The 26935-nt window shown below is 48.7% G+C and overlaps 1 protein-coding gene across 1 annotated transcript in view; it reads right to left on the bottom strand.

Annotated features, from left to right (window-relative positions):
- egflam (EGF-like, fibronectin type III and laminin G domains) overlaps positions 1-26935 on the bottom strand; it is a 260696-nt gene that overhangs the window by 157046 nt on the left and 76715 nt on the right. Inside the window, exons 8-9 of the mRNA XM_072517542.1 lie at positions 22013-22078; positions 10917-11032 (exon numbers count right to left, since the gene is read on the bottom strand). Coding sequence (XP_072373643.1) covers positions 10917-11032; positions 22013-22078 — 182 coding nt within the window. The remainder of the gene's footprint in view (positions 1-10916; positions 11033-22012; positions 22079-26935) is intronic.

The following is a 26935-nucleotide window of genomic DNA, read 5'->3' on the forward strand; positions in this document are numbered from 1 at the left end:
GTTAGGGAATGCATCAAAGCAAAAGAGAAAGCCTATAATGTGGCAAAGCGTAGTGGGAAGTCAGAAGATTGGGAAGGCTACAAAAACAAACAGAGGATAACAAAGAGAGAAATAAGGAAAGAGAGGATCAAATATGAAGGTAGGCTAGCCAGTAACATTAGGAATGATAGTAAAAGTTTGTTTAAATACATTAAAAACAAACGGGAGGCAAAAGTTGACATTGGGCCGCTCCAAAATGACGCTGGTAATTTTGTGATGGGAGACAAGGAAATAGCTGAGGAACTAAATAAGTACTTTGCGTCAGTCTTCACAGTAGAAGACATGAGTAATATCCCACCAATTCCAGAGAGTCAGGGGGCAGAGTTGAATATGGTAGCCATCACAAAGGAGAAAGTGCTAGAGAAACTAAGAGGTCTAAAAATTGATAAATCTCCGGGCCCAGATGGACTACATCCTAGAGTTCTAAAGGAGATAGCTGAAGAAATAGTGGAGGCGTTAGTTATGATCTTTCAAACGTCACTGGAGTCCGGGAAAGTCCCAGAGGATTGGAAAATCGCTGTTGTAACCCCCCTGTTCAAGAAGGGAACAAGGAAAAAGATGGAAAATTATAGGCCAATTAGCCTAACCTCGGTTGTTGGCAAGATTCTAGAATCCATTGTTAAGGATGAGATTTCTAAATTCTTGGAAGTGCAGGGTCAGATTAGGACAAGTCAGCATGGATTTAGTAAGGGGAGGTCGTGCCTGACAAACCTGTTAGAGTTCTTTGAAGAGATAACAAATAGATTAGACCAAGGAGAGCCAATGGATGTTATCTATCTTGACTTCCAAAAGGCCTTTGATAAAGTGCCTCACGGGAGACTGCTGAGTAAAATAAGGGCCCATGGTATTCGAGGCAAGGTACTAACATGGATTGACGATTGACTGTCAGGCAGAAGGCAGAGAGTTGGGATAAAAGGTTCTTTTTCGGAATGGCAACCGGTGACGAGTGGTGTCCCGCAGGGTTCAGTGTTGGGGCCACAGCTGTTCTCTTTATATATTAACGATCTAGATGACGGGACTGGGGGCATTCTGGCTAAGTTTGCCGATGATACAAAGATAGGTGGAGGGGCAGGTAGTATGGAGGAGGTTGGGAGGCTGCAGAAAGATTTAGACAGTTTAGGAGAGTGGTCCAAGAAATGGCTGATGAAATTCAACTTGGCCAAGTGCGAGGTCTTGCACTTTGGAAAAAAGAATAGAGGCATGGACTATTTTCTAAACGGTGACAACATTCATAAGTCCTAGTCCAGGATTCTCTAAAGGTAAACTTACAGGTTGAGTCCGTAATTAAGAAAGCAAATGCAATGTTGTCATTCATCTCAAGAGGCTTGGAATATAAAAGCAGGGATGTACTTCTGAAGCTTTATAAAGCATTAGTTAGGCCCCATTTAGAATACTGTGAGCAATTTTGGGCCCCACACCTCAGGAAGGACATACTGGCACTGGAGCGGGTCCAGCGGAGATTCACACGGATGATCCCAGGAATGGTAGGCCTAACATACGATGAACGTCTGAGGATCCTGGGATTATATTCATTGGAGTTTAGGAGGTTGAGGGGAGATCTAATAGAAACTTACAAGATAATGAATGGCTTAGATAGGCTGGATGTAGGGAAGTTGTTTCCATTAGCAGGGGAGACTAGGACCCGGGGGCACAGCCTTAGAATAAAAGGGAGTCACTTTAGAACAGAGATGAGGAGAAATTTCTTCAGCCAGAGAGTGGTGGGTCTGTGGAATTCATTGCCACAGAGGGCGGTGGAGGCCGGGACGTTGAGTGTCTTTAAGACAGAAGTTGATAAATTCTTGATTTCTCGAGGAATTAAGGGCTATGGAGAGAGAGCGGGTAAATGGAGTTGAAATCAGCCATGATTGAATGGCGGAGTGGACTCGATGGGCCGAATGGCCTTACTTCCGCTCCTATGTCTTATGGTCTTATGGTTCTGGAGAGAGAATACGTAGGCTTACAAAGCAGCTAGCTAGGTCATTTTTAAAAAATTATTTATGGGATGTGGCTGTGCCAGCAATTATTGCCCATCCCTAATTGCCCTTGCAGGGAAGTTAAGAGTCAACCACATTGCCGTGGATCTGGAGTCACATGTAGGCCAGACCAGGTAAGGACGGCAGATTTCCCTCCCTGAAGGACATTAGTGAACCAGATGGGTTTTTATGACAATGGACAAAGGTTTCATGATCATCACTAGACTTTTAATCCCAGATTTTTATTGAAATCAAATTTCACCATCTGCCATGGCGGGATTTGACCCTGGGTCTCTGGTTTACTAGTCCAGTGACAATACCACTACGCCAACACCTCCCCTCAAATAATAATAATCTTTATTATTGTCACAAGTAGGCTTACATTAACACTCCAATGAAGTTACTGTGAAAAGCCCCTAGTCGCCACACTCCGGCGCCTGTTCGGGTACACAGAGGGAGAATTCAGAATGTCCAATTCACCTAACAGCACGCCTTTCGGGGCTTGTGGGAGGAAACCGGAGCACCCGGAGGAAACCCACGCAGACACGGGGAGAACGTGCAGACTCCCCACAGACAGTGACCCAAGCCGGGAATCGAACCTGGGTCCCTGGAGCTGTGAAGCAACAGTGCTAACCACTGTGCTATCATGCCGAGTGTGACAGGAAGGGACAGAGTGCACAAACATTAAATAAACAGCAACAAAAAGGGTCAAAAAGGGGGACAAAATGGTAACAAGGAAAAATTGATGTTTCTTTACTCAAATGCACGTAGCATTCAGCACAAAATAAATGAATTAACGCCACAAATTGAGGTTGACGGGTATGATCTTATAGCCATTACAGAGGTATGGTTACAAGGAGATTAAAACTGGAAACTAAATATTCAGGGGTATGTTTGAGGTGAGGGACGCCGTCAGTGTCCCTGCTGATTTCACCTGTGGGAAGTGCACCCATCTCCAGCTCCTCAGAAACCGCGTTAGGGAACTGGAGCTGGAGTTGGATGAAATTCGGATCATTCGGGAGGCAAAGGTGGTCATAGATAGTAGCTTCAGGGATGTGGTAACTGCAAAGAATGAAGACAGATGGGTGACGGTGAGAGGGGCTGGGAGGAAGCAGTCAGTATAGGGATCCCCTGTGGTCGTTCCCCATAGTAACAAGTATACCGCTTTGGATACTGGTGGGGGGGATGACTTACCAGGGGTAAGCCATGGGGTACAGGTCTCGGGTGCAGAGTCTGTCACTGTTGCTCAGAAGGAAAGGGGGGAGAGGAGTAGAGCATTAGTCATTGGAGATTCCATAGTTAGGGGATAGATAGGAGATTCTGTGGGAACGAGAGAGACTTGCGGTTGGTGTGTTGCCTCCCAGGTGCCAGGGTGCGTGATGTCTCGGATCGTGTTTTCGGGATCCTTAAGGGGGAGCAGCCCCAAGTCGTGGTCCACATAGGCACCAACGACATAGGTAGGAAAAGGGATAGGGATGTAAGGCAGGAATTCAGGGAGCTAGGGTGGAAACTTAGATCTAGGACAAACAGTTATTATCTCTGGGTTGTTACCCGTGCCACATGCTAGCGAGACGAGGAATAGGGAGAGAGAGGAGTTGAACACATGGCTACAGGGATGGTGCAGGAGGGAGGGTTTCAGATTTCTGGATAATTGGGGCTCATTCTGGGGTCTGTGGGACCTGTACAAACGGGATGGTCTACACCTGGACCAGAGGGGTACCAATATCCTGGGGGGGGCGGGGGAATTTGCTAATGCTCGTCGGGAGGGTTTAAACTAGTTCAGCAGGGGGTGGGAACCTGAATTGTAGCTCCAGTATACAGGAGGTTGAGAGTAGTGAGGTCATGAGTAAGGTTTCAAGGTTGCAGGAGTGTACACGCAGGCAGGAAGGTAGTTTAAAGTGTGTCTTCTTCAATGCCAGGAGCATCCGGAATAAGGTGGGTGAAATTGCAGCATGGATTGGTACCTGGGACTTCGATGTTGTGGCCATTTCGGAGACATGGATAGAGCAGGGACAGGAATGGTTGTTGCAGGTTCCGGGGTTTAGATATTTCAGTAAGCTCAGGGAAGGTGGTAAAAGAGGGGGAGGGGTGGCATTGTTAGTCAAGGACAGTATTACGGTGGCAGAAAGGACGTTTGATGAGGACACGTCTACTGAGGTAGTATGGGCTAAGGTTAGAAACAGGAAAGGAGAGGTCACCCTGTTAGGGGTTTTCTATAGGCCTCCAAAAAGTTCCAGGGATGTAGAGGAAAGGATTGCAAAGATGATTCTGGATAGGAGCGAAAGTAACAGGGTAGTTGTTCTGGGGGACTTTAACTTTCCAAATATTGACTGTAAACGCTATAGTTCGAGTACTTTAGATGGGTCCGTTTTTGTCCAATGTGTGCAGGAAGGTTTCCTGACACAGTATGTACATAGGCCAACAAGAGGAGAGGCCACATTGGATTTGGTACTGGGTAATGAACCAGGACAGGTTTTAGATTTGGAGGTAGGTGAGCACATTGGTGATAGTGACCCCAATTCGGTTACGTTTACTTTAGTGATGGAAAGGGATAGGTATATACCGCAGGGCAAGAGTTATATCTGGGGGAAAGGCAATTATGATGCGATAAGGCAAGACTTAGGATGCATAGGATGGGGAAGGAAACTGCAGGGGATGGGCACAATTGAAATATGGAGCTTGTTCAAGGTACAGCTACTGCGTGTCCTTGATAAGTATGTACCTGTCAGGCAGGGAGGAAGTGGTCGAGCAAGGGAACCGTGGTTTACTAAAGCAGTCGAAACACTTCTCAAGAGGAAGAAGGAGGCTTATGTAAAGATGAGACATGAAGATTCAGTTAGGGCGCTCGAGAGTTATAAGTTAGCTAGGAAGGACCTAAAGAGAGAGCTAAGAAGAGCCAGGAGGGGACATGAGAAGTCTTTGACAGGTAGGATCAAGGATAACTCTAAAGCTTTCTATAGGGATGTCAGGAATAAAAGAATGACTAGGGTAAGAGTAGGACCAGTCAAGGACAGTAGTGGGAAGTTGTGCGTGGAGTCCGAGGAGATAGGAGAGGTGCTAAATGAATATTTTTCGGCAGTATTCACACAGGAAAAAGACAATGTTGTCGAGGAGAATACTGAGGTACTGGCTACTAGGAGGAGGTGTTAGCAATTCTGGAAAGTGTGAAAATAGATAAGTCCCCTGGGCTGGATGGGATTTGTCCTAGGATTCTCTGGGAAGCTAGGGAGGAGATTGCTGAGCCTTTGGCTTTGATCTTTATGTCGTCATTGTCTACAGGAATAGTGCCAGAAGACTGGAGGATGGCAAATGTTGTCGCCTTATTCAAGATGGGGAGTAGAGACAACCCTGGTAACTATAGACCAGTGAGCCTTACTTCTGTTGTGGGCAAAGTCTTGGAAAGGTTTATAAGAAATAGGATTTTTCATCATCTAGAAAGGAATAATTTGATTGGAGATAGTCAACACGGTTTTGTGAAGGGTAGGTCGTGCCTCACAAACCTTTGAGTTCTTTGAGAAGGTGACCAAACAGGTGGACGAGGGTAAAGCAGTGGATGTGGTGTATATAGATTTCAGTAAAGCGTTTGATAATGTTCCCCACGGTAGGCTATTGCAGAAAATACGGAGGCATGGGATTCAGGGTGTTTTAGCAGTTTGGATCAGAAATTGGCTAGCTGTCTGAAGACAGAGGGTGGTGGTTGATGGGAAATGTTCAGCCTGGAGTTCAGTTACTAGTGGTGTACCACAAGGATCTGTTTTGGGGCCACTGCTGTTTGTCATTTTTATAAATGACCTGGAGGAGGGCGTAGAAGGATGGGTGAGTGAATTTGCATACGACACTAAAGTCGGTGGAGTTGTGGACAGTACAGAAGGATGTTACAAGTTACAGAGGGACATAGATAAGCTGCAGAGCTGGGCTGAGAGGTGGCAAATGGATTAATGCAGAAAAGTGTGAGATGATTCATTTTGGAAGGAGTAACAGGAATACAGAGTACTGGGCTAATGGTAAGATTCTTGGTAGTGTGGATGAGCAGAGAGATCTCGGTGTCCATGTACATAGATCCCTGAAAGTTGCCACCCAGGTTGATAGGGTTGTTAAGAAGGCGTACGGTGTGTTATCTTTTATTGGTAGAGGGATTGAGTTTCGGAGCCATGAGGTAATGTTGCAGCTGTACAAAACTCTGGTGCGGCCGCATTTGGAGTATTGCGTGCTGTTCTGGTCACCGCATTATAGGAAGGATGTGGAAGCATTAGAAAGGGTGCAGAGGAGATTTACCAGGATGTTGCCTGGTATGGAGGGAAGATCTTATGAGGAAAGGCTGAGGGACTTAAGGCTGTTTTCATTAGAGAGAAGAAGGTTAAGAGGTGACTTAATTGAGGCATATAATATGATCAGAGGATTAGATAGGGTGGACAGTGAGAGCCTTTTTCCTCGGATGGTGATGTCTAGCACGAGGGGACATAGCTTTAAATTGAGGGGAGATAGATATAGGACAGATGTCAGAGGTAGGTTCTTTACTCAGAGAGTAGTAAGGGTGTGGAATGCCTTGCCTACAACAGTAATGGACTCGCCAATATTAAGGGCATTTAAAAGTTTATTGGATAAACATATGGATGATAAGGGAATAGTGTAGATGGGCTTTAGATTGGTTTCACAGGTCAGCGCAACATCGAGGGCCGAAGGGCCTGTACTGCGCTGTAATGTTCTATGTTTTATGTGACTTTTCATAAGGAAAGGCAAAAGGAAAGGGTGGTGAGTAACTGTGTTAGTACGAGATGGAATATGTACAATAGCGAGAAAGGATCTTGGATCGGAAGAATTCATTTGGGTGGAGGAAGGAAATAAGAAGGGGAAGAATACACTGGTGAGAGTAGTCTCTCGGCCCCCTAACAGTAGCTGTACTGTAGAATGGAGAATAAATGAGGAAATAATAAAGGGTGAATTAATCATGGGTGACTTTAATCTTCATGTGGATTGGGAAAATCAAATTGGCAGAGGTAGCATTGAGGAAGATTCATAGAGAGGCTTCGGGACAGTTTCTTAGAGCAATATGTTGTGGGTCGAGACGGGGATCAGACTATTTTGGATCTGGTCATGTGTAATGAGTCAGCTTGAATAAACAATCTCGGAATAAAAGATTCCCTCCGAAAGAATGATTGTAATTTGTTGTAATTTAGCATTCAATGTGAGAGTGAGAAACTTGGGTCAGAAACTACTGTGCTAAACCTAAATCAGGAAAATGATAAAGGAGTGAGGGCAGCGTTGGCTGGAGTGGGCTGGGAAAGGCGTTTGGAAGGAAAGATGGTTTCTAACAGACCGTTTATGAAAATAATTCATGACTCGCAACAAAGATATATCCCAGTGAGGAAGAAGGATTCTAGGAAGAGGATGAACCATGATTAACCAAGGAAGTGAACAATGGTATTCTACTCAAAGAAAAAACACAGTGTAGCAAAGATCGGGGTAGCACAGTGGTTAGCACTGTGGCTTCACAGCGCCAGAGTCCCAGGTTCGATTCCCGGCTGGGTCACTGTCTGTGAGGAGTCTGCACGTTCTCCCCGTGTCTGCGTGGGTTTCTTCCGGGTGCTCCGGTTTCCTCCTACGAGTCCCGAAAGACGTGCTGTTAGGTAATTTGGGCATTCCGAATTCTTCCTCTGTGCACCCGAGCAGAGTGTGGCGACAAGGGGCTTTTCACAGTAACTTGCAATGTAAGCCTACTTGTGGCAATAAAGATTATTATTAGAAAGGTGAGTGACAATCGTCCAAAAACCCTGGAAAAGCCCCAGAGGTTTGGAAAACTGCCAATGTAACACCTTTATTCCAAAAAGGAGGGAGACAATAAAACAGGTAACTATGGGCCAGTTGACTTGATATCTGTCAATGGGAAAATGTTATAAGTTTAAAGGATGTAATAGCAGAGCATTTAGAAATGCATAATATAATCAAACAGAGTCAGCATGGCTTCATGAAGAGAAATCACGCCTGACAAATATATTAGAATTCTTTGAGGTGGTAATGAGCAGGGTAGATGAAGGGGGACCAGTGGATGTAATATACTTAGATTTCCAAAAAGTGTTGCATAAGCTAGCACACAAAAGGCTACTTAATAAGATAAGAGCCCATGGTGTTGGGGTAGTATATTAGCATGGATAGAGGATTGACTCACTGGGGAAGACAGAGAGTGGAGATAAAAGGAGCATTTCATAGAATCATAGAATTCCTATAGTGTGGATGGATTCCGACCCGACCCTGCACTGACCCTCTGCACCGACCCTCTGAAAGTAAACCCTACCTAGGCCCAATCTTCCTGCCATAATTCCATAACCCCACCTAAACTCTGGACAGTCAGGGCAATTTATCATGGCCAATCCACCTAACCTCCACATCTTTGGACTGTGGGAGGAAACCGGAGCACCCGAAGGAAACGTGCAAACTCCATAATCACCCGAGGTCGGAATCGAACCTGGGTCTCTTGCCCTGTGAGGCAGCAGTGCTAACCACGCCGCCCAGTTTCAGGATGGAAAATTGTAAATAGTGGAGCGCCACACGCATCAGTTCAGGGGCCATAATTATTCATACTATGTATTAATGACTTGGATGAAGGAAGTGAATGTACGATTGCCAAGTTTGCTATTGACTCAAAAATAGGTGGGGAGGCAAGTGGTGAGGATGACAGTCTACAGAGGGATATGGACAGGTTAGGTGAATGGGTAAAAACACAGCAGATGGAATATAATGTAGGAAAATGTGAAATTAGGCACTTTGGTAGGAAGAATAAAGGAGCTGAATGTTATTTAAATGGAGAGATTTGGGGTCCTTGTGTATAAATCACAAAAAGCTAGCAGGCAGGTACAACAGGTTATAGAGAAGGCAAATCGAATACGGAAGTCCTGCTAACATTATACAAGGTAGTAGTTAGACCACACCTGGAATACTGTGAACAGTTTTGGTCTCCTTATCTATGGAAAGATATCCCGGTATTGGAGGCAGTGCAGAGAAGGTTCACTCGGTCGATCCCGGGTATGGGGGGATTTTTTATTGAGGAGAGGTTGAGTAGGTTGGGTCTGTACTCATTGGAGTTTAGAAGAGTGAGAGGCGACCTTATTGAGACATATCGGATTCTCAGGGGGTTTGACAGGGTCGATGCTGAGAGATTGTTTCCCCTTGTGGGAGAGTCTAGGCCCAGAGGGCACAATCTCAGAGTAAGGGGGTCGCCCATTTCAGACAGAGATGAGGAGGAATTTCTTCTCTCAGAGGGGAGTGAATCTGTGGGATTCTTTACCGCAGAGAGCTGTCGAGGCCGGGTCGTTAAGTGTGTTCAAGGCTGAGAGAGACAGATTTTTAATCAGTGAGGGAATCGAGGGTTATGGGGATAAGGCGGGAAAGTGGAGTTGAGGATTATATCAGATCAGCCATGATCTTATTGAATGGAGGAGCAGACCCAATGGGCCGAATGGCCTACATCTGCTCCTATGTCTCATGGTCTTATTACCCATCCTTAACAGGCCTTCAGAAGCTGATGGCGAACCTTAGTGAGTTGCTGCAGTGTACCTTGTAGATGGTACACACGGCTGTCACTGTGCACTGGAGCTGGAGGGAGTGAATGGAAGGAGGAGCAATCAAGCGGGGCTGCTTTGTCCTGGATGGTGTTGAGCTGCTTGAGTGTTGGAGCTGCGTTCATCCAGGCAAGTGGAGAGTATTCCATCACACTCCTGACTTGTGCCTTGTAGATGGTGGACAGGCTTTGGGGGGGTCAAGGTAGGAGTGATTCACAGTAAAATCCCCAGATTCTGACCTGCTCGTGTAGCCACAGTATTTATATGGCTTGTTCAGCTCAGTTTCTGGTCAATGGTAACCCTCAGGATGTTGATAGTAGTGAGGGGAGATGGTTACATTCGCTTGTTGCTGTGCTGTGAATGTCACTTGCTTTGTCAGCCCAAGCCTGGTTACGGTCCAGGTCTTGCTGCCTTTGGACATGGACTACTGCATTATCTGAGGAGTTGCGAATGGTGCTGAACATTGTACAGTGTTCCGCAAACATCTCCACTTCTGACCTATGATAGAAAGAAGGTCATTGATGAAGGAGCTGAAGGTGGTTGGGCCTAGGACGCCACGCTGAGGAACTCCTGGAGGTCAGGAGCTGAGTGACCCTGGCGGAACCCAAACTGAACATCAACGAGCGTGCTATTGCTGGGTAAGTTCCTCTGGATAACACTGTTGATGATTCCTTCTAGTGTACAGGACACACCTGGACAATTTTCCACATTGCGGGGTGTATGCCAGTGTTATAGCTGTACTGGAACAAATTGGCTAGGTGGGCAGCAGGTTTTGGAGCACAAGTCTTCAGTACTATTGCCGGGATATTGTCAGGGCCCACAGCCTTTGCAGTATCCATTGCCTTCAATCGTTGCTTGATATCACGTGGAGTGAATCGTATTGGCTGAAGACTGACATCTGTGAAGCTGGGGACCTCCGGGGGAGACCGAGATGGATCATGCACTCGACACTTCTGGCTGAAGATTGTTGCAAATGCTTCAACCTTGCCTTTTGGGTTGATGTGCCAGGCTCCCCATTATTGAGGGGAGAGGTGTTAATTGAATCTCCTCCAATTAGTTGTTTAATTATCCATCATCATTCACGGCTGGACATGGCAGAAATGCAGCGCCTAGACCGGATCCGTTGGTTGTGAGATTGTTTAGTTCCTTCGAGTGCATTGTTTAACTTACACCTTTGTGCGGAGGAGAGGAGGCTGGAACTAAAGTTGTATTGTAGCTCCCACTGTATTTCCTTGGTAGAGATTTGGGGCCCCACAGCACGCCCCCACACCCCTACCCTCCGCCCAAGCCCCTACACACCCCCCCCCCCTTCACATTTCCTCCTATCATCAGATTGATTCTCCCTTACCTCCTCAACGTAAACATCAAAGTCCGAATCATCGATGGTGAATCCAACATCATCGTCAATCCCACTGTCCACGGTGTAGTGATGTCCATTCCGGCCACTGCCCAGCTCCTCCCCACCTACATCAAGCAAAGCAAGGACTCGGTCAGTCACTGTGTCTCAAACCGCCATACACCATTGTCACTCCCCCCCCCCCCCCCCCCGCGCCCCCCTCCCCCATTGCCCCCCCCTCCCTACCACCCCCACCACCAACCCCACTCCCGAGCACAAAATCGCTTCCCACTGCCAACAGCGAGGGGCTAAATTGCCAAACAAGACAACCAGATGTTAATACAGCCCAGCTATTGAGTGAGGGGAATGAAATGAATTGAAGCAGTCAATCCCGTTAATCGTCCTGCGAATTAATAAAATATCAGAAGGTGAGTGAACGGAGTAAGCGTTGAGCAGCAAGAAACCGGTGATAGTGTCCAGTCAACTGACAATTTCCTAAACTGCCTCGTGGAATGAAACCGGGAGTCGCGCTCCCCCTCCAACTCCAGATTCTCAAAACCACCGACCTCCTCCCTTTCCAGCTCCACGATTCAATTCATCGTCTGCCTGAGACACACAAGCTTGTACCTCACTCATTTCCAAAGATTAAAGGCAGATCAGACTGAGATGTTTTCGGTATATTTCGGTTAATCCACTGTGAGACCGTGAGAACGAGGTGAACCTGAGGCTTTATTATCCAGGAACTCGCCTGCCAGTATCTGCTGTACAAATGAGTGCCACTCACAGGTGGCTGGTCTATATATCCCCCCGGTGAGGGCAGAGCCAGAGGCGGAGCCCACCGGGGTTCCAGTGCAGTACCTGGAAGTAGACCGCATTATAATTTCCTGGTCATAGGTCACAGCACTATACAGACAGTTCATACATAGGTGAATACATTCACCACATGGGGTCATTCAAGGGTGACGTCAGGAGATACCCCTTCGTACAAAAGGGCAGGGAATATCAGGATCTCCCCCCCACCACCACCACCTACCCACAAAGGTTGCAGATGTTGAGGGGGGTCATTTGGAGAGTTCAATACTGAAGCTGGTAGATTTTTGTGAAGTCAGGGCCTCGAGGAGGATCCGAAGATGAAGAATCCATTTGGGTGGAGGTAAGAAATAACAAGGGGCGAAGACATTAGTGGGGGGGGGGGGTTGCTTTGTAAGCTCCCTCGGAGCAGCTGTACTGTAGGACGGAGAATTGATCAGGAGATAATGAGGGCATGTAAAAAAGTGCTTTAACCGTGGGTGGCTTTAATCTTCATGTGGGTTCGAGAAAATTAAATTGGCAGAGGTTGTCATGAGGAAGAATTCATAGCATGCATTTGGGACAGTTTCCTAGAACAATATATTGTGGATCCAACCAGTGATTAGGCTGTTTTGGATCTGGTAACGTGCAATAGAGAAGATTTTCCCTTGTCATAGAATTTACAGTGCAGAAGGAGGCCATTCGGCCCATCGAGTCTGCACCAGCTCTTGGAAAGAGCACCCTACCCAAGGTCAACACCTCCACCCTATCCCCATAACCCAGTAACCCCACCCAACACGAAGGGCAATTTTGCACACTAAGGGCAATTTATCATGGCCAATCTACCTAACCTGTACATCTTTGGACTGTGGGAGGAAACCGGAGCGCCCGGAGGAAACCCACGCACACACGGGGAGGATGTGCAGACTCCGCACAGACAGTGACCCAAGCCGGAATCGAACCTGGGACCCTGGAACTGTGAAGCAATTGTGCTATCCACAATGCTACCGTGCTGCCCTAAATGTGGGTAGCACGGGAGCACAGTGGTTAGCACTGTTGCTTCACAGCGGCAGGAACCCGGGTTCAATTCCTGGCTTGGGTCACTGACTGTGCGGAGTCTGCACGTTCTCCCTGTGACTGCGTGGGTTTCCTCCGGGCGCTCCGGTTTCCTCCCACAAGACCCAAAAGATGTGCTTGTTGGGCAAATTGGACATTCCGAATTCTCCCTCAGTGTACCCGAACAGGCGCCGGAATGCGGCGACCAAGGGATTTTCACAGTAACTTCATTGCAGTGTTAATGTAAGCCTACTTGTGACAATAAAGATTATTATTATTATTAATGCGTCAGGTTCAATCAACAATCTCAGAGTTAAAGATCCCCGAGGTAACAATAACATGGTGGAATTTAGCATTCAGTTTGAGAGTGAGAAGCTTGGGTTAGAAAAAACTGCGCTAAACTTAATTAAGGATAATTATAAAGGAATGTGGGCAGAGGTGGCTGGAGTGGGCTGGGAAAGGAATTTAGCAGGGAAGGTGATTGAACAACAATGGCGGACGTTTCTGAAAATATTCCATGACTCACACCTAAGATGGCAGAGGAGTTAAATAAATACTTTGTGCCAGTCTTTACGGTAAAAAACACGAACAACATTCCAAAAATACGAAATAATCAAGTGGTCAAAGAGGTGTGGGGGGGGGATTAAATAAATACAATCACAAGAGAAAAAGTACTCTGAAAATTAATGTGCTAAAGGTCGTTAAGTCCCCTGTACCTGATGGGGTGCATCCCAGGATATTAACGGAAGTAGCTACAGAGATAGTGGATGCACTGGTGGTAATTTTCCAAGAATCCTTAACTTCCGAAAAAGTTCCTGATTATTGGAAAACTACCAATGTGAAATGAAATGAAAATCGCTTATTGTGACAAGTAGGCTTCAAATTAAGTTACTGTGAAAAGCTCCTAGTCGCCACATTCCGGTGCCTGTTCAGGGAGGCTGGTACGGGAATTGAACCGTGCTGCTGGCCTGCCTTTGTCTGCTTTAAAAGCCAGCTCTTTAGCCCTGTGCTAAATGTAACACCTTTATTCAAAAAGAGAGGGAGCCAATAAACAGGTAACTATGGGCCAGTTGGCATAACATCTGTATTGGGAAAATGTCAGAGTCCATTATAAAAGATAAGACAGTAGAGCATTTAGAAATACAGAATATCATCAGGAAGAGTCCATGTGGCTTCATGAAGGGGAAATCATGCTTGACAAACTTATTCAAATCTTTTGAGGTGATAATGATCAGGATAGATTAAGGGAAACCAGTAGATGTAATATACTTGGATTTTCAGAAAGCATTCAATAAGGTATCGCACAAAAGGCTACTTAACATGATAAGAGCCCATGATGTTGGGGGTACTACATTAGCATGGATAGAGGATTGGCTAATTGATAGGAGACAGATAGTTGGGATAAGAGGGACATTTTGAGGATGACAACCTGTAACGAGTGGAGAGGCACAGAGATTCATGCTGGGGCCACAATAATTTACAATATATTTAACGACTTGGACGAGGGAAGTTAATTTACTATTGCAAGTTTGTGGAAGGCACAAAAATAGGTGGGAAGGCAAGTGGAGAGGATGTCACAGAGTCGACAGAGGGATAAAGACAGGTTGGGTGAGTGGGCAAAAATATAGCAAAGGGAATATAATGTAGGAAAATGTGAAGTCTGCACCTTGGTAGGAAGAATAAAGGAGCTGAATATTATTTAAATGGAGAGAGACTGCAGAAAGCTGCAGCATGGAGGGATTTGGGGGTCCTCGTGCATAAATCACAAGCAGCTAGCAGCAAGTTCAGCGGGAAATCGGGAAGGCAAATGGAATGTTGGCCTTTATTTAAAAGGGAATGGGTTATAAAAATAGGGAAGTCCTGCTAAAACTATACAAGGCACTAGTTAGACCACACCTGGAATACTGGGAACAGTTTTGGTCCCCTTATCTATGGAAAGATATCCCGGCATTGGAGGAAGTCCAGAGAAGGTTCACTTGGTTGATCCCGGGTATGGGGGGATTTTTTATTGAGGAGAGGTTGAGTAAGTTGGGTCTGTACTGATTGGAGTTTAGAAGAGTGAGGGGCGACCTTATTGAGACATATCGGATTCTCAGGGGGTTTGACAGGGTCGATGCTGAGAGGTTGTTTCCCCTTGTGGGAGAGTCTAGGACCAGAGGGCACAATCTCAGAGTAAGGGGGTCGCCCATTTCAGACAGAGATGAAGAGGAATTTCTTCTCTCAGAGGGGAGTGAATCTGTGGGATTCTTTACCGCAGAGAGCTGTCGAGGCCGGGTCGTTAAGTGTGTTCAAGGCTGAGAGAGACAGATATTTAATCAGTGAGGGAATCGAGGGTTATGGGGATAAGGTGGGAAAGTGGGGTTGAGGATTATATCAGTTCAGCCATGATCTCATTGAATGGAGGAGCAGACCTGATGGGCCGAGTGGCCGACTTCTGCTCCTATTACATATGTTTGTACATTCAGAGATAAGGTGGTGAGAGATTGAAGCCAAGTAGAATTGGAAGAGGAAAGGTTGACTGACAGGGCGAGAGGTAGAAGGTAGATCACCAAGCATTGTGACAAATCCAAACGAAATGGGGGAAAGCGAGAGAACGAGATAGAGAAGAAGTTGAATGTTTGCAAAGCAGCCGGAACAAGTGGATCCCAATATGGACGTCTTAACATGAAAAAATGTTTAGTAAAGTTTTAAATTATCACTGCATGATGTTGCAACGTAAATGAACTGTACAACAACACTGTGTGTTTACCTACAAAGCGTTTTCCGTACAGGAAACTATCCCAAGATCTTTCACAGTCATAATCAAAACATGATGCCAATTCGAAGAAGGTTTTAGGAGAGGTGAACGGTTTGGTCAAAGTTATCAGTTTTAAGGAGGACGGAGACATCTTAGATTCTTTTATTAGTGTCACAAGTAGGCTGACATTAACACTGCAGTGAAGTTACTGTGAAAAGCCCTTAGTCAGGAGGTTTAAGGAGAGAATTCTAGAGCTTTGGGCCCAAGACGCAGCCACCAATGGCGAAGAGGTTTAGTGAGGGAATATCAATCCAAGAATTTCTAGTCAGAGGAATGGTCTGAAGATGCAACTAGTCCTTGTCTTGGATAGCAACATGACACGTTGCATGTTCCCAGCATCACCCTCAATCTTACTCACTTGCTCTCCCCATACGCGAGGTCCTATCTCCTCCCCATGTGTCCCCATTTGGCCTTGGGGACATTGTCTCCGCCAAGGCCTCATTTAGAGAGATATCCTGCTGGCGAACTTCAAAAGACTGCTCGCAGATCGGGGCGCCATTTTGGAAGGTGCCGTTACACCTGGTGCACGTTTGTGTGGACCAGGACTAAATTACACCCTGGCCAGGTCTCCAAGGTGTGGCCGTTAGTCCCGAGCGCTGGGTGAATGCTGGAAAATGGGATTAGAATAGATAGGCGATTGATGGCCGGCACAGACCACAGTGGGCAAAGGGCTTCTTTCGGCGCTGTAAGACTCTATGACTGATTTTGGAAGAAACAATATTCTACACTGCTTTGCGAAAACACGGGCTGAAAATTTCATCTTGGTCAGAACTCCTGTCTGGAGTCAACAAGGAGGAAATCAGAGCCGGGTGTGAAATGATTAACTATCACATCCTGCCCAGACAAAGCTCTCCTCCGTCCTGTCTCTCTAATAGAGGGAGCAGCTGCTAAGAAGGGAGTCTCAGCTTACACAGGAATGGTCTCAGATAATTGGAAAACCATTAATATTGTCCCAAAGCTTAAAACCATCGGAAAGCAGACTGAGGGTATCTTGGGCCTTGATGTTTGTTGCTGTCTGTTTTCATGGAATAATGAAGCAGCAATTGGAAATTCAATTCAGCTTGGGAGACTGATTTAGAACCAGCATGTTTCAGTCGAAGAGGATGAACTCTGCTCTGCATGTTCCAGCTGACAACTATTCTCCTTCCTCCTATCATCGCCGTGCTCACTAACCTACACCGGCTCCAGTTCAACAACACCTCCATTTTTACATCCTCATTCTTGTTAACAAACCCCTCTGTGGCCTCATCCTCCCTATCTCTGTAACCTCCTCCAGCTCCACACCCGTCCCTATCCCTGTAACCTCTTCCACCCCCACACCCCTCCCTTTCCCTGCAACCTCCTCCAGCTCCTGACCCTCCCTATCTCTATAACCTTCTCCACCCCACACCCCTCCCTATTTCTGTAACCTCCTCCGCCCCCACACCCCTCTCTATCTCTGTAACCTCCTCCAACCCCACACCCCTCCCTGTCTCTGTAACTTCCTCCAGCTCCACACCCCTCCCTATTTCTGTCACCTCCTCCAGCTCCACACCCCTCCCTATCTCTGTAACCTCCTCCAGCTCCACACCCCTCCCTATTTCTGTCACCTCCTCCAGCTCCACACCCCTCCCTATCTCTGTAACCTCCTCCAGCTCCACACCCTCCCTATCTCTATAACCACCTCCACCCCACACCCCTCCCTATTTCTGTAATCTCCTCCACACCCACACCCCTCCCTATCTCTGTAACCTCCTCCAGCTCCACAACCCTCCCTATCTCTGTAACCTCCTCCAACCCCACACCCCTCCCTGTCTCTGTAACCTCCTCCAGCCCCACACCCCCTCCCTGTCTCTGTAATCTCCTCCAGCCCCCCCACTCCTCCCTATCTCTGTAACCTCCTCCATCTCCACACCCCTCCCTATCTCTGTAATCTCCTCCAGCTCCACACCTCCTTCCTATCTCTGTAACCTCCTCCAGCCCCACACTCTCCCTATCTCTGTAACCTCCTCCAGCCCCACACCCCTCCCTATCTCTGTAACCTCCTCCAGCCCCACAACCCTCCCTATCTCTGTAACCTCCTCCAGCCCCCACAGCCCTCCCTAACACTGTAACCTCCTCCAGTCCCACACCCCTCCCTACCTCTGTAACCTCCTCCAGCCCCACACCCCTCCGAGATATCTACACTCCTCTAATTCTGGTCCCTTGAATCACCAATTTATCTTTCCCCACAATTGGTGGATGTGCCTTCAGCTGCCTCAGTCCTCAGCTCCTCTCCCTCACTGCCACTCTCTCCTTTAGGTCCCTCAGTAAAGCTTACTCCTTTGATGAAACCTTTTCACCCGTCCCCCTTTGTGACTCGGTCTCTTTGCAATGATGGTTGTCTGAATATAATCTGCAGGGCAACAGGAAAAAGGCAGGAAAGTGGGACTTGCTGGAGAGTTGCCCTTGCACCGGGATAGCATGGCCACAGTGGACCAAATGGCCTCTGTTCTCGGATTCTTCAACAGCGTTGCAGTGACGAAGATTCTTGCTGTTGTCAGCAATTCCAAATCTTGGGAGTTTTCAGTAAAGCTATTATGCCAACCCTTGTGATGAAGGACGTGATTAGTTGGAAGATAATTAGATGAGGTTAAATAAACCACCGTTAGACAACAGGAAATGGAGAATTGGGATCAGTGATGTTCCCTGCTAACTGGGTATCTGTGGTTGGGAATGTGCTCAACGTTAACTATTACATAGAACATACAGTGCAGAAGGAGGCCATTCGGCCCATCGAGTCTGCACCGACCCACTTAAGCCCTCACTTCCACCCTATCCCCCTAACCCAATAACCCCTCCTAACCTTTTTGGTCACTAAGGGCAATTTATCATGGCCAATCCACCTAACCCGCACATCTTTGGACTGTGGAAGGAAACCGGAGCACCCGGAGGAAACCCACGCACACACGGGGAGAACTCCGCACAGGCAGTGACCCAGCGGGGAATCGAACCTGGGACCCTGGCGCTGTGAAGCCACAGTGCTAGCCACTTGTGCTACCGTGCTGCCCAAATGTCCAGAACGACTTCTCAAATAAGGGAGTGGGTGGACCTCACCCATCCTGCGACAGGGGTCCTGAGGCCAACTGTATATCTAAACCCAAGCCGCCCCCTCCCTCCAGGGTGGTGTTATTCCGTTCTGAGAGCCAAGGGATGCTGCCCTTCTCTATAAGAAGAAAGGACTTGCATTTCCTTCGTGCCTACAGCAACCACGGGACATCCTGAAGCATTGTACAGCCAATGATGTGCGTTCTGTTGTTGTAAGGCTGGACGTCAGTCGCCAATGGAGCAGAGAATCCGGTTGCGAGAGCTGAACTTGGTATTCTTTTACGGGAATAACAATCTTCCTCTGCCATCCCCACCCCATGCCATTTTCACCCGCCCATTCCGGTTCAATGCCTCTGTGGGCCACCACCCAGGTTGGGATTGGCATTGTGAGGACATGGGAAAATTGCATTTGAACCTGCAGGCCTATTTTCCTTTGCTGGTATGAGTTTTGCAACCCCTAAAAACACACACTGCCTTGGAGAGTTCCTGACCACCGGGCGGAAGTCTGCTGAGGAGTCAGGAGCACTCTGAAAGTGTAAGAATTGTTGTAAGAATAAGTGTAAGAATGTTTTGACGCCTTCAAAGTCGCTATTAGGTGCTGTATGGTAATGTGTGTGAGTTTTAAATGCAGTTGTACATCATAGAGATCTGTCCTGCAAAGGTAAGTTGACCTTTACGTTGGCCAACACCGTGTCATTCCTGTCATGCATCATCAAAAGTGTCATACTACATTAAAAACGTAATAGCAAAAGTCCTGTCAGTCTCTGCTGTCATGTTTTGCACTGTGATTTAAACTGGCTCACAACTCCAGCTGTTAAAAAAGGACTACTTTTGTAAGTTGAAAAAAAGAATCACCCACATCGGCTCCCCTCCATCGAGTGACAGGCCCTCTGTTGCGAAATAGAAATAGGACAACATTCTGCTCTGCCACTTTCAGGAAATGCAGCCGGAAGCTTTTGTTATGACAGCTGTGGCCATTATGAATGCTTGACTGGGTTTCAAAAGCTAATAATAGCTTCATTTCAGCAGGTGGTCTATTGATCGAGGATAATGAAACGCTTAAAAGGCAATAATGACAGAGCATGCCTTTGATATGGTTTCTTGTTTGTTTACAAACCTAATAGGCACTGGAAGGATGAAGATTTATTTTTGAGCTACAGTAGTTTTTTTCACTATCAATAATAGTCCGTTTGATTTTGGGGGTTTTGTTAGAGTATTAGAGGTTTAATATTTTTCCAATGATTATAAAATAACTTCCACTGCTATTACATGGCTTCAGAGGACTGTACACAGTGGATAATGTATGAGTGGTTGTGGAGTATACCTGCGGGGGGCATAGACGATCAAAGGGGGAATGCGGTGGCATGCAGGGTGGGTGGGGGTGATGGGGTAAAGGGCGAGGTTAATGGGCAGCTTTAAGAAATGCGGGGAACTGGGCTGCCGTGTTAGAGGACCGAGACGCACTTTCTAACCATCTTCACACCCACTCGCCTCGCGCACTCCATCGCCGCTCACAGCCTGCGCTGTAAATCCGCCCCGGTGTGAAAAGATTAAAACCCCGGGAAAATTCACGCAGGAGCGCATCTTGGACGGTGGAAAAGTGCACAGGTTGGGTTTCCCCGAGCTCTCAGAAAGATCCGGCCTCCAGACACTGTTGTGATGTGGAAACACGGCTGCCATTTTGTGCACAGTAAGCTCCCACACACAGCAATGTGTTAATGACCAGTTCAGCTGCTTTAGTGATGTTGACTGAGAGATAAATATTCCCTCGGGGCATTGGAGAAACTCTCCTGCTCTTCTTCCAAATATTGCCCAGGGACCCGTCCAATAGGGCAGAACGGGACTCCGTTTTTAACCTCTAATCCAGAATCTCTGACAGTGCCGCGCTCCCTCAGTGCTGTACTGGAACCTTTGATATTGTTTCTTGTTTGTTTAAACACCAAGTAGACACTTCAAAGGATTACTTAATTTGAATCTGGAGCAGTGCTTTTTATTAGTGTCATTGATAATGGGCGGGATTCTCCGCGAACCGGCAGGGCAGGGGGTCCCAGCACCGAGGAGTGGCGTCAACCACTCCGGTGTCGGGCTGCCCCGAGGGGGCGGAATCCTCCGCACCTTCAGGGGCTAGGCCGGCGGCGGAGTGGTTTGCGCCGCGCCGGCCGGCGGGGAAGGGGCTTGGCGCCACGCCAACTGGCGGCGAAGGGCTTCCGCCGGCCGGCGCGAGTTGGCGCATGCGCGGAAGCGCCAGCGTGTGCTGGCGTCATCCCAGCGCATGCGCAGGGGGGGGATTCATCTCCGCGCCGGCCATCACGGACTGTTACAGCAGCTGGCGCGGAGGAATAGAGTGCCCCCATGGCACAGGCCCGCCCGCGGATCGGTGGGCTCCGATCGCGGGCCAGGCCACCATGGGGCCACCTCCCGGGGCCAGATCCCCCTGCGCCCCCCCCCCCCGATGACCCCGGAGGCCGCCCGCGGAGCCAGGTCCCGCCGGTAAGTACCTGTCGTAACATACGCCGGCGGGACCGGCCGAAAACAGGCGGCCACTCGGCCCATCTCGGGCTGGAGAATCGCTGGGGGGGGGTGGGGCTGCTGCCAACGGCCCCCGACCGGCGCGGCGTGATTCCCGCCCCCGGAGATTCCCGGCGGAGGGTCGGAGAATTCCGCCCAATGAGTTTGAATTCAGGGTTTAATTAGACTATTAGAGGTTTCATATTTCCAATTATTTTTAAATAGTTCCCATTGCTATTGCATTGCGCCTGAGGACTGTACATGCTGCATACTGGGTGAGTGGTTTTGGAAGTAATATGAGGATGGGGGGGTACAGAGGGCGGATGGGTGCTCGGAGGTGACGTGGCGGGGGGTGGGGGGGGGAGCCTAGATTGCATGCTCAAGTGTCTGCAGCGGGATTTGAACCTGTGACATTCTGGCAAGTGGTAGTCACTGAGATACAGTCGGGAAATCGGCCAACCAATGTACTGCTCTCTGAACCGTGGCCAATCACAATGGGGACGCCTCCCTGATTCCCTGACCCTGGAGCTGCCCAGCATTCCTCAGCCTTCCTCAAATCCATTATCTGCAGCATTCTAAAACTCAAACGGGATCTCCATTTTCTTCATGCCAGTGAACGTACACAGGGTGTGTGTGTCCAATGCCCAGCGCCTGCCCCCACCCACCCACGTGTGTTCCCAGTGCCCATACGCCAATGCCATGCCGTGTGTGCCATGCAGCTCAGAGTGACCTCGCTCTGTGCGCACGCTGACGATCGGCAGAATGAGTGTCAGCGATTGATCAGCACGAGAGGAGGAAGCTGGGAGTTAGGCGTGAGGGGTGCGGGAGAGGGGGTTGGCTGGGTGGAATGATGAATGGGTGTCACGCTGGTGATTTCAGATGCAGCCTGTACCTGCCGACCTGTACCCAGAGTCCACATCGTAACGGAAAGCCCGCTCTGTAGAAACCATCCACTCAGCTTGACGTCGATAGGAGAGAAACAATCTGTCAGCAAAAATAATATTCCCTTCCCCCCTCCCCACAGTCACAAATCCCACCCCCGCCCCCACATTCGGCCTTTTAATGTTTGCTTTCTTCACTCTGTTAATGGCCCCAGGCGTCACTGGCAAGGTCAGCATTTATTGCCCATCCCTAATTGCCCTTGAACGGAGTGTCTCGCTGGGCCATTTCAGAGGGTAGTTAAGAATCAACCGCATTGCCGTGGGTCTGGAGTCACATGTAAGCCAGACCGGGTAAGGACGGCAGATTTCCTTCCCTAGCGAACCAGATGGGTTTTTATTACAATCGAATGATTTCATGGTCACCATTACTGAGACCAGCTCTAGATGACTAGCCCAGTGATATTACCAGCACAGCAGCATTTCCCAATCCCACACCACAGTACTAGGCCTCTGGGGTGGAAGATGGTGTGGACATTGCACCACTCGATGCAGCACACCTGTGTGAGACGCAGGCAGAATGGGAAGGAGGGTTACACTGACATTCACAAACTCACTGACGCACAAGAACATGAGGAATAGGAGCAGGAGGCCATTAAACCCCTTGAGCTGCTCCATCATTCAGAAAGATCGTGGCTGAAACTGTCTCAATTCCACCTTCCCGCACAATCACCTTCCCTAAAATCTAACAATCTCTGGCCTGAATATACTCGGTGACTGTACTTCCACAGCTCTCGCAGGTAGATAATTCCGAAGATTCACAACACTATGAGTGAAGAAATTTCTAAATGGTCGGCAGCTTATCCTGAAACTGTGCCCCGACCGGGTTTCTGAGGAGTGTGAAGCAGGTCAGGATCACTGTGAAGCAGACCGGGAGGAGAGTGAAGCACATCAGGATCACTGTGAAGTGTCTGGGAGGAGTTTAGTCGGGCAGCATGGTCGGCACAGGCTTAGAGGGCCGAAGGGCCTGTCCCTTTGCTGTACTTTTCTTTGTTCTTTGTTTTTTCTTTTGAGAGTGAAGCAGGTCAGGATCACCGTGAAGACTCTGGGTGAAGAGTGAAGCAGATTAGGATCACTCTGAAGACCGGGAGGAGAGTGAAGCAGGACAGGATCAGTGTGAAGCAGACCGGGAGGAGAGTGAAGCAGATCAGGATCACTGAAAAGAGAGCGGGAGGAGAGTGAAACTGTTCAGGATCACTGAGAAGTGAGTGGGAAGAGAGTGAAGCAGATCAGGATCAATGTGAAGCAGACCGGGAGGAGAGTGAAGCAGATCAGAAGCACTGTGAAGACTGGGAGGAGAGTGAAGCAGATCAGGATCACTGTGAAGAGAGCGGGAGGAGAGTGAAGCAGATCAGGATCACTGTCAAGACTCCGGGAGGAGAGTGAAGCAGGTCAGGATCACTGTCAAGACTCCGGGAGGAGAGTGAAGCAGATCAGGATCAATGTGTAGCAGACCGGGAGGAGAGTGAAGCAGATCAGGATCACGGTGATGCAAACCTGGAGGAGTTTGAAGCAGGTCGGGATCACTGTGAAGACTCCGGGAGGAGAGTGAAGCAAATTATGATCACTGTGAAGAGAGCGGGAGGAGAGTGAAACAGGTCAGGATCACTGTGAAGCAGACGGGAGGAGTGTGAAGCCGGTCAGGACCAGTGTGAAGCAGACCGGGAGGAGTGTGAAGCAGACCAGGATCAGTGTGAAGCAGGCCTTGAGGAGAGTGAAGCAGGTGAGGATCACTGTGAAGCAGACCGGGAGGAGAGTGAAGCAGATCAGGATCACTGTGAAGCAGATCGGGATCACTGTAAAGAGAGCTGGAGGAGAGTGAAGGAGATCAGGATCACTGTGAAGACCGGGAAGAGTGTGAAGCAGATCAGGATCACTGTGAAGCAGTACGGGAGGAGAGTGAAGCAGATCAAGATCACTGTAAAGCAGACCGGGAGGAGAGTGAAGCAGATCAGGATCACTGTGAAGAGAGTGGGAGGAGAGTGAAGCAGATCTGGATCACTGTGAAGTGAGTGGGAGGAGAGTGAAGCAGATCAGGATCACTGTGAAGAGAGTGGGAGGAGAGTGAAGCAGATCTGGATCACTGTGAAGTGAGTGGGAGGAGAGTGAAGCAGATCAGGATCACTGTGAAGCAGACCGGGAGGAGTGTGAAGCAGATCAGGATCACTGTGAAGACCGGGAAGAGAGTGAAGCAGAGCAGGATCACTGTGAAGACCTGGAGGAGGTGAAGCAGATCAGGATCACTGTGAAGCAGACCGTGAGGAAAGTGAAGCAGATCAGGATTACTGTGAAGCAGACCGTGACGAGAGTGAAGTAGATCAGGATCACTGTGAAGAGAGCGGAAGGAGAGTGAAGTAGATCAGGATCACAGTGAAGCAGACCGGGAGGAGAGTGAAGCAGATCAAGATCACTGTGAAGAGTGCGGAAGGAGAGTGAAGCAGATCAGGATCACTGTGAACACTCCGGGAGGAGAGTGAAGCAGGTCAGGTTCACTGTGAAGAGAACGGGAGGAGAGTGAAGCAGATCAGGATCACTGTGAAGCAGGCCGGGAGGAGAGTGAAGCAGATCAGGATCACTGTGAAGCACACTGGGAGGAGAGTGAAGCAGATCATAATCACTGTGAAGCAGACCGTGAGGAGTGTGAAGCAGATCAGGATCACTGTGAAGACCGGGAAGAGAGTGAAGCAGAGCAGGATCACTGTGAAGACCTGGAGGAGGTGAAGCAGATCAGGATCACTGTGAAGCAGACCGTGAGGAAAGTGAAGCAGATCAGGATTACTGTGAAGCAGACCGTGACGAGAGTGAAGTAGATCAGGATCACTGTGAAGAGAGCGGAAGGAGAGTGAAGTAGATCAGGATCACAGTGAAGCAGACCGGGAGGAGAGTGAAGCAGATCAAGATCACTGTGAAGAGTGCGGAAGGAGAGTGAAGCAGATCAGGATCACTGTGAACACTCCGGGAGGAGAGTGAAGCAGGTCAGGTTCACTGTGAAGAGAACGGGAGGAGAGTGAAGCAGATCAGGATCACTGTGAAGAAGGCCGGGAGGAGAGTGAAGCAGATCAGGATCACTGTGAAGCACACTGGGAGGAGAGTGAAGCAGATCATAATCACTGTGAAGCAGACCGTGAGGAGTGTGAAGCAGATCAGGATCAATGTGAAGCAGACCGGGAGGAGAGTGAAGCAGATCAGGAGCACTGTGAAGACTGGGAGGAGAGTGAAGCAGGTCAGGATCACTGTGAAGCAGACCGGGAGGAGAGTGAAGCAGATCAGGATCAGTGTGAAGCAGACCGGGAGGAGAGTGAAGCAGATCAGGATCACTGTGGAGCAGATCGGGATCACTGTAAAGAGAGCTGGAGGAGAGTGAAGGTGATCAGGATCACTGTGAAGACCGGGAAGAGTTTGAAGCAGATCAGGATCACTGTGAAGCAGTACGGGAGGAGAGTGAAGCAGATCAGGATCACTGTGAAGCAGACCTGGAGGAGAGTGAAGCAGATCAGGACCACTGTGATAAGAGTGGGAGGAGGGTGAAGCAGATCAGGATCACAGTGAAGCAGACCGGGAGGAGAGGGAAGCAGAGCAGGATCACTGTGAAGCCAGGGAGGAGTGTGAAGCAGATCAGGATCACTGTGAAGCAGACCGGGAGGAGAGTGAAGCAGATCAGGATCAATGTGAAGCAGACCGGGAGGAGAGTGAAGCAGATCAGGATCACTGTGGAGCAGATCGGGATCACTGTAAAGAGAGCTGGAGGAGAGTGAAGGTGATCAGGATCACTGTGAAGACCGGGAAGAGTTTGAAGCAGATCAGGATCACTGTGAAGCAGTACGGGAGGAGAGTGAAGCAGATCAGGATCACTATGAAGCAGACCTGGAGGAGAGTGAAGCAGATCAGGACCACTGTGATAAGAGTGGGAGGAGTGTGAAGCAGATCAGGATCACTGTGAAGCAGACCGTGAGGAAAGTGAAGCAGATCAGGGTCACTGTGAAGACCGGGAGGAGAGTGAAGCAGATCAGAATCACTGTGAAGAGAGCGGAAGGAGAGTGAAGTAGATCAGGATCACTGTGAAGCAGTACGGGAGGAGAGTGAAGCAGATCAGGATCACTGTGAAGCAGACCGGGAGGAGAGTGAAGCAGATCAGGATCACTGTGAAGAGAGCGGAAGGAGAGTGAAGCAGATCAGGATCACTGTGAAGAGTGCGGGAGGAGAGTGAAGCAGATCAGGATCACTGTGAAGCAGTACGGGAGGAGAGTGAAGCAGATCAGGATCACTGTGAAGCAGACCGGGAGGAGAGTGAAGCAGATCAGAATCACTGTGAAGAGAGCGGAAGGAGAGTGAAGCAGATCAGGATCACTGTGAAGAGTGCGGGAGGAGAGTGAAGCAGGTCAGGATCACTGTGAAGCAGACCGGGAGGAGAGTGAAGCAGATCAGGATCACTGTGAAGCAGACCAGGAGGAGAGTTAAGCAGATCAGGATCACTGTGAAGCAGACCGGGGGGAGACTGAAGCAGGTCAGGATCACTGTGAAGAGAGCGGAAGGAGAGTGAAGTAGATCAGGATCACTGTGAAGCAGTACGGGAGGAGAGTGAAGCAGATCAGGAACACTGTGAAGCAGACCGGGAGGAGAGTGAAGCAGATCAGGATCACTGTGAAGCACACCGGGAGAAGTTTGAAGCAATCAGTATCACAGATAGAGACCGGGAGGGGAGTGAAACAGATCAGGATCACTGTGAAGCAGACCGGGAGGGGAGTGAAGCAGATCAGGATCACTGTGAAGCAGACCAGGAGGAGAGTTAAGCAGATCAGGATCACGGTGAAGCAGACTGGGGGGAGACTGAAGCAGGTCAGGATCACTGTGAAGCAGACCTGGAGGAGCGTGAAGCA

Source organism: Scyliorhinus torazame, chromosome 9, assembly GCF_047496885.1.
Source record: "Scyliorhinus torazame isolate Kashiwa2021f chromosome 9, sScyTor2.1, whole genome shotgun sequence".
NCBI classification, from domain to species: domain Eukaryota; kingdom Metazoa; phylum Chordata; class Chondrichthyes; order Carcharhiniformes; family Scyliorhinidae; genus Scyliorhinus; species Scyliorhinus torazame.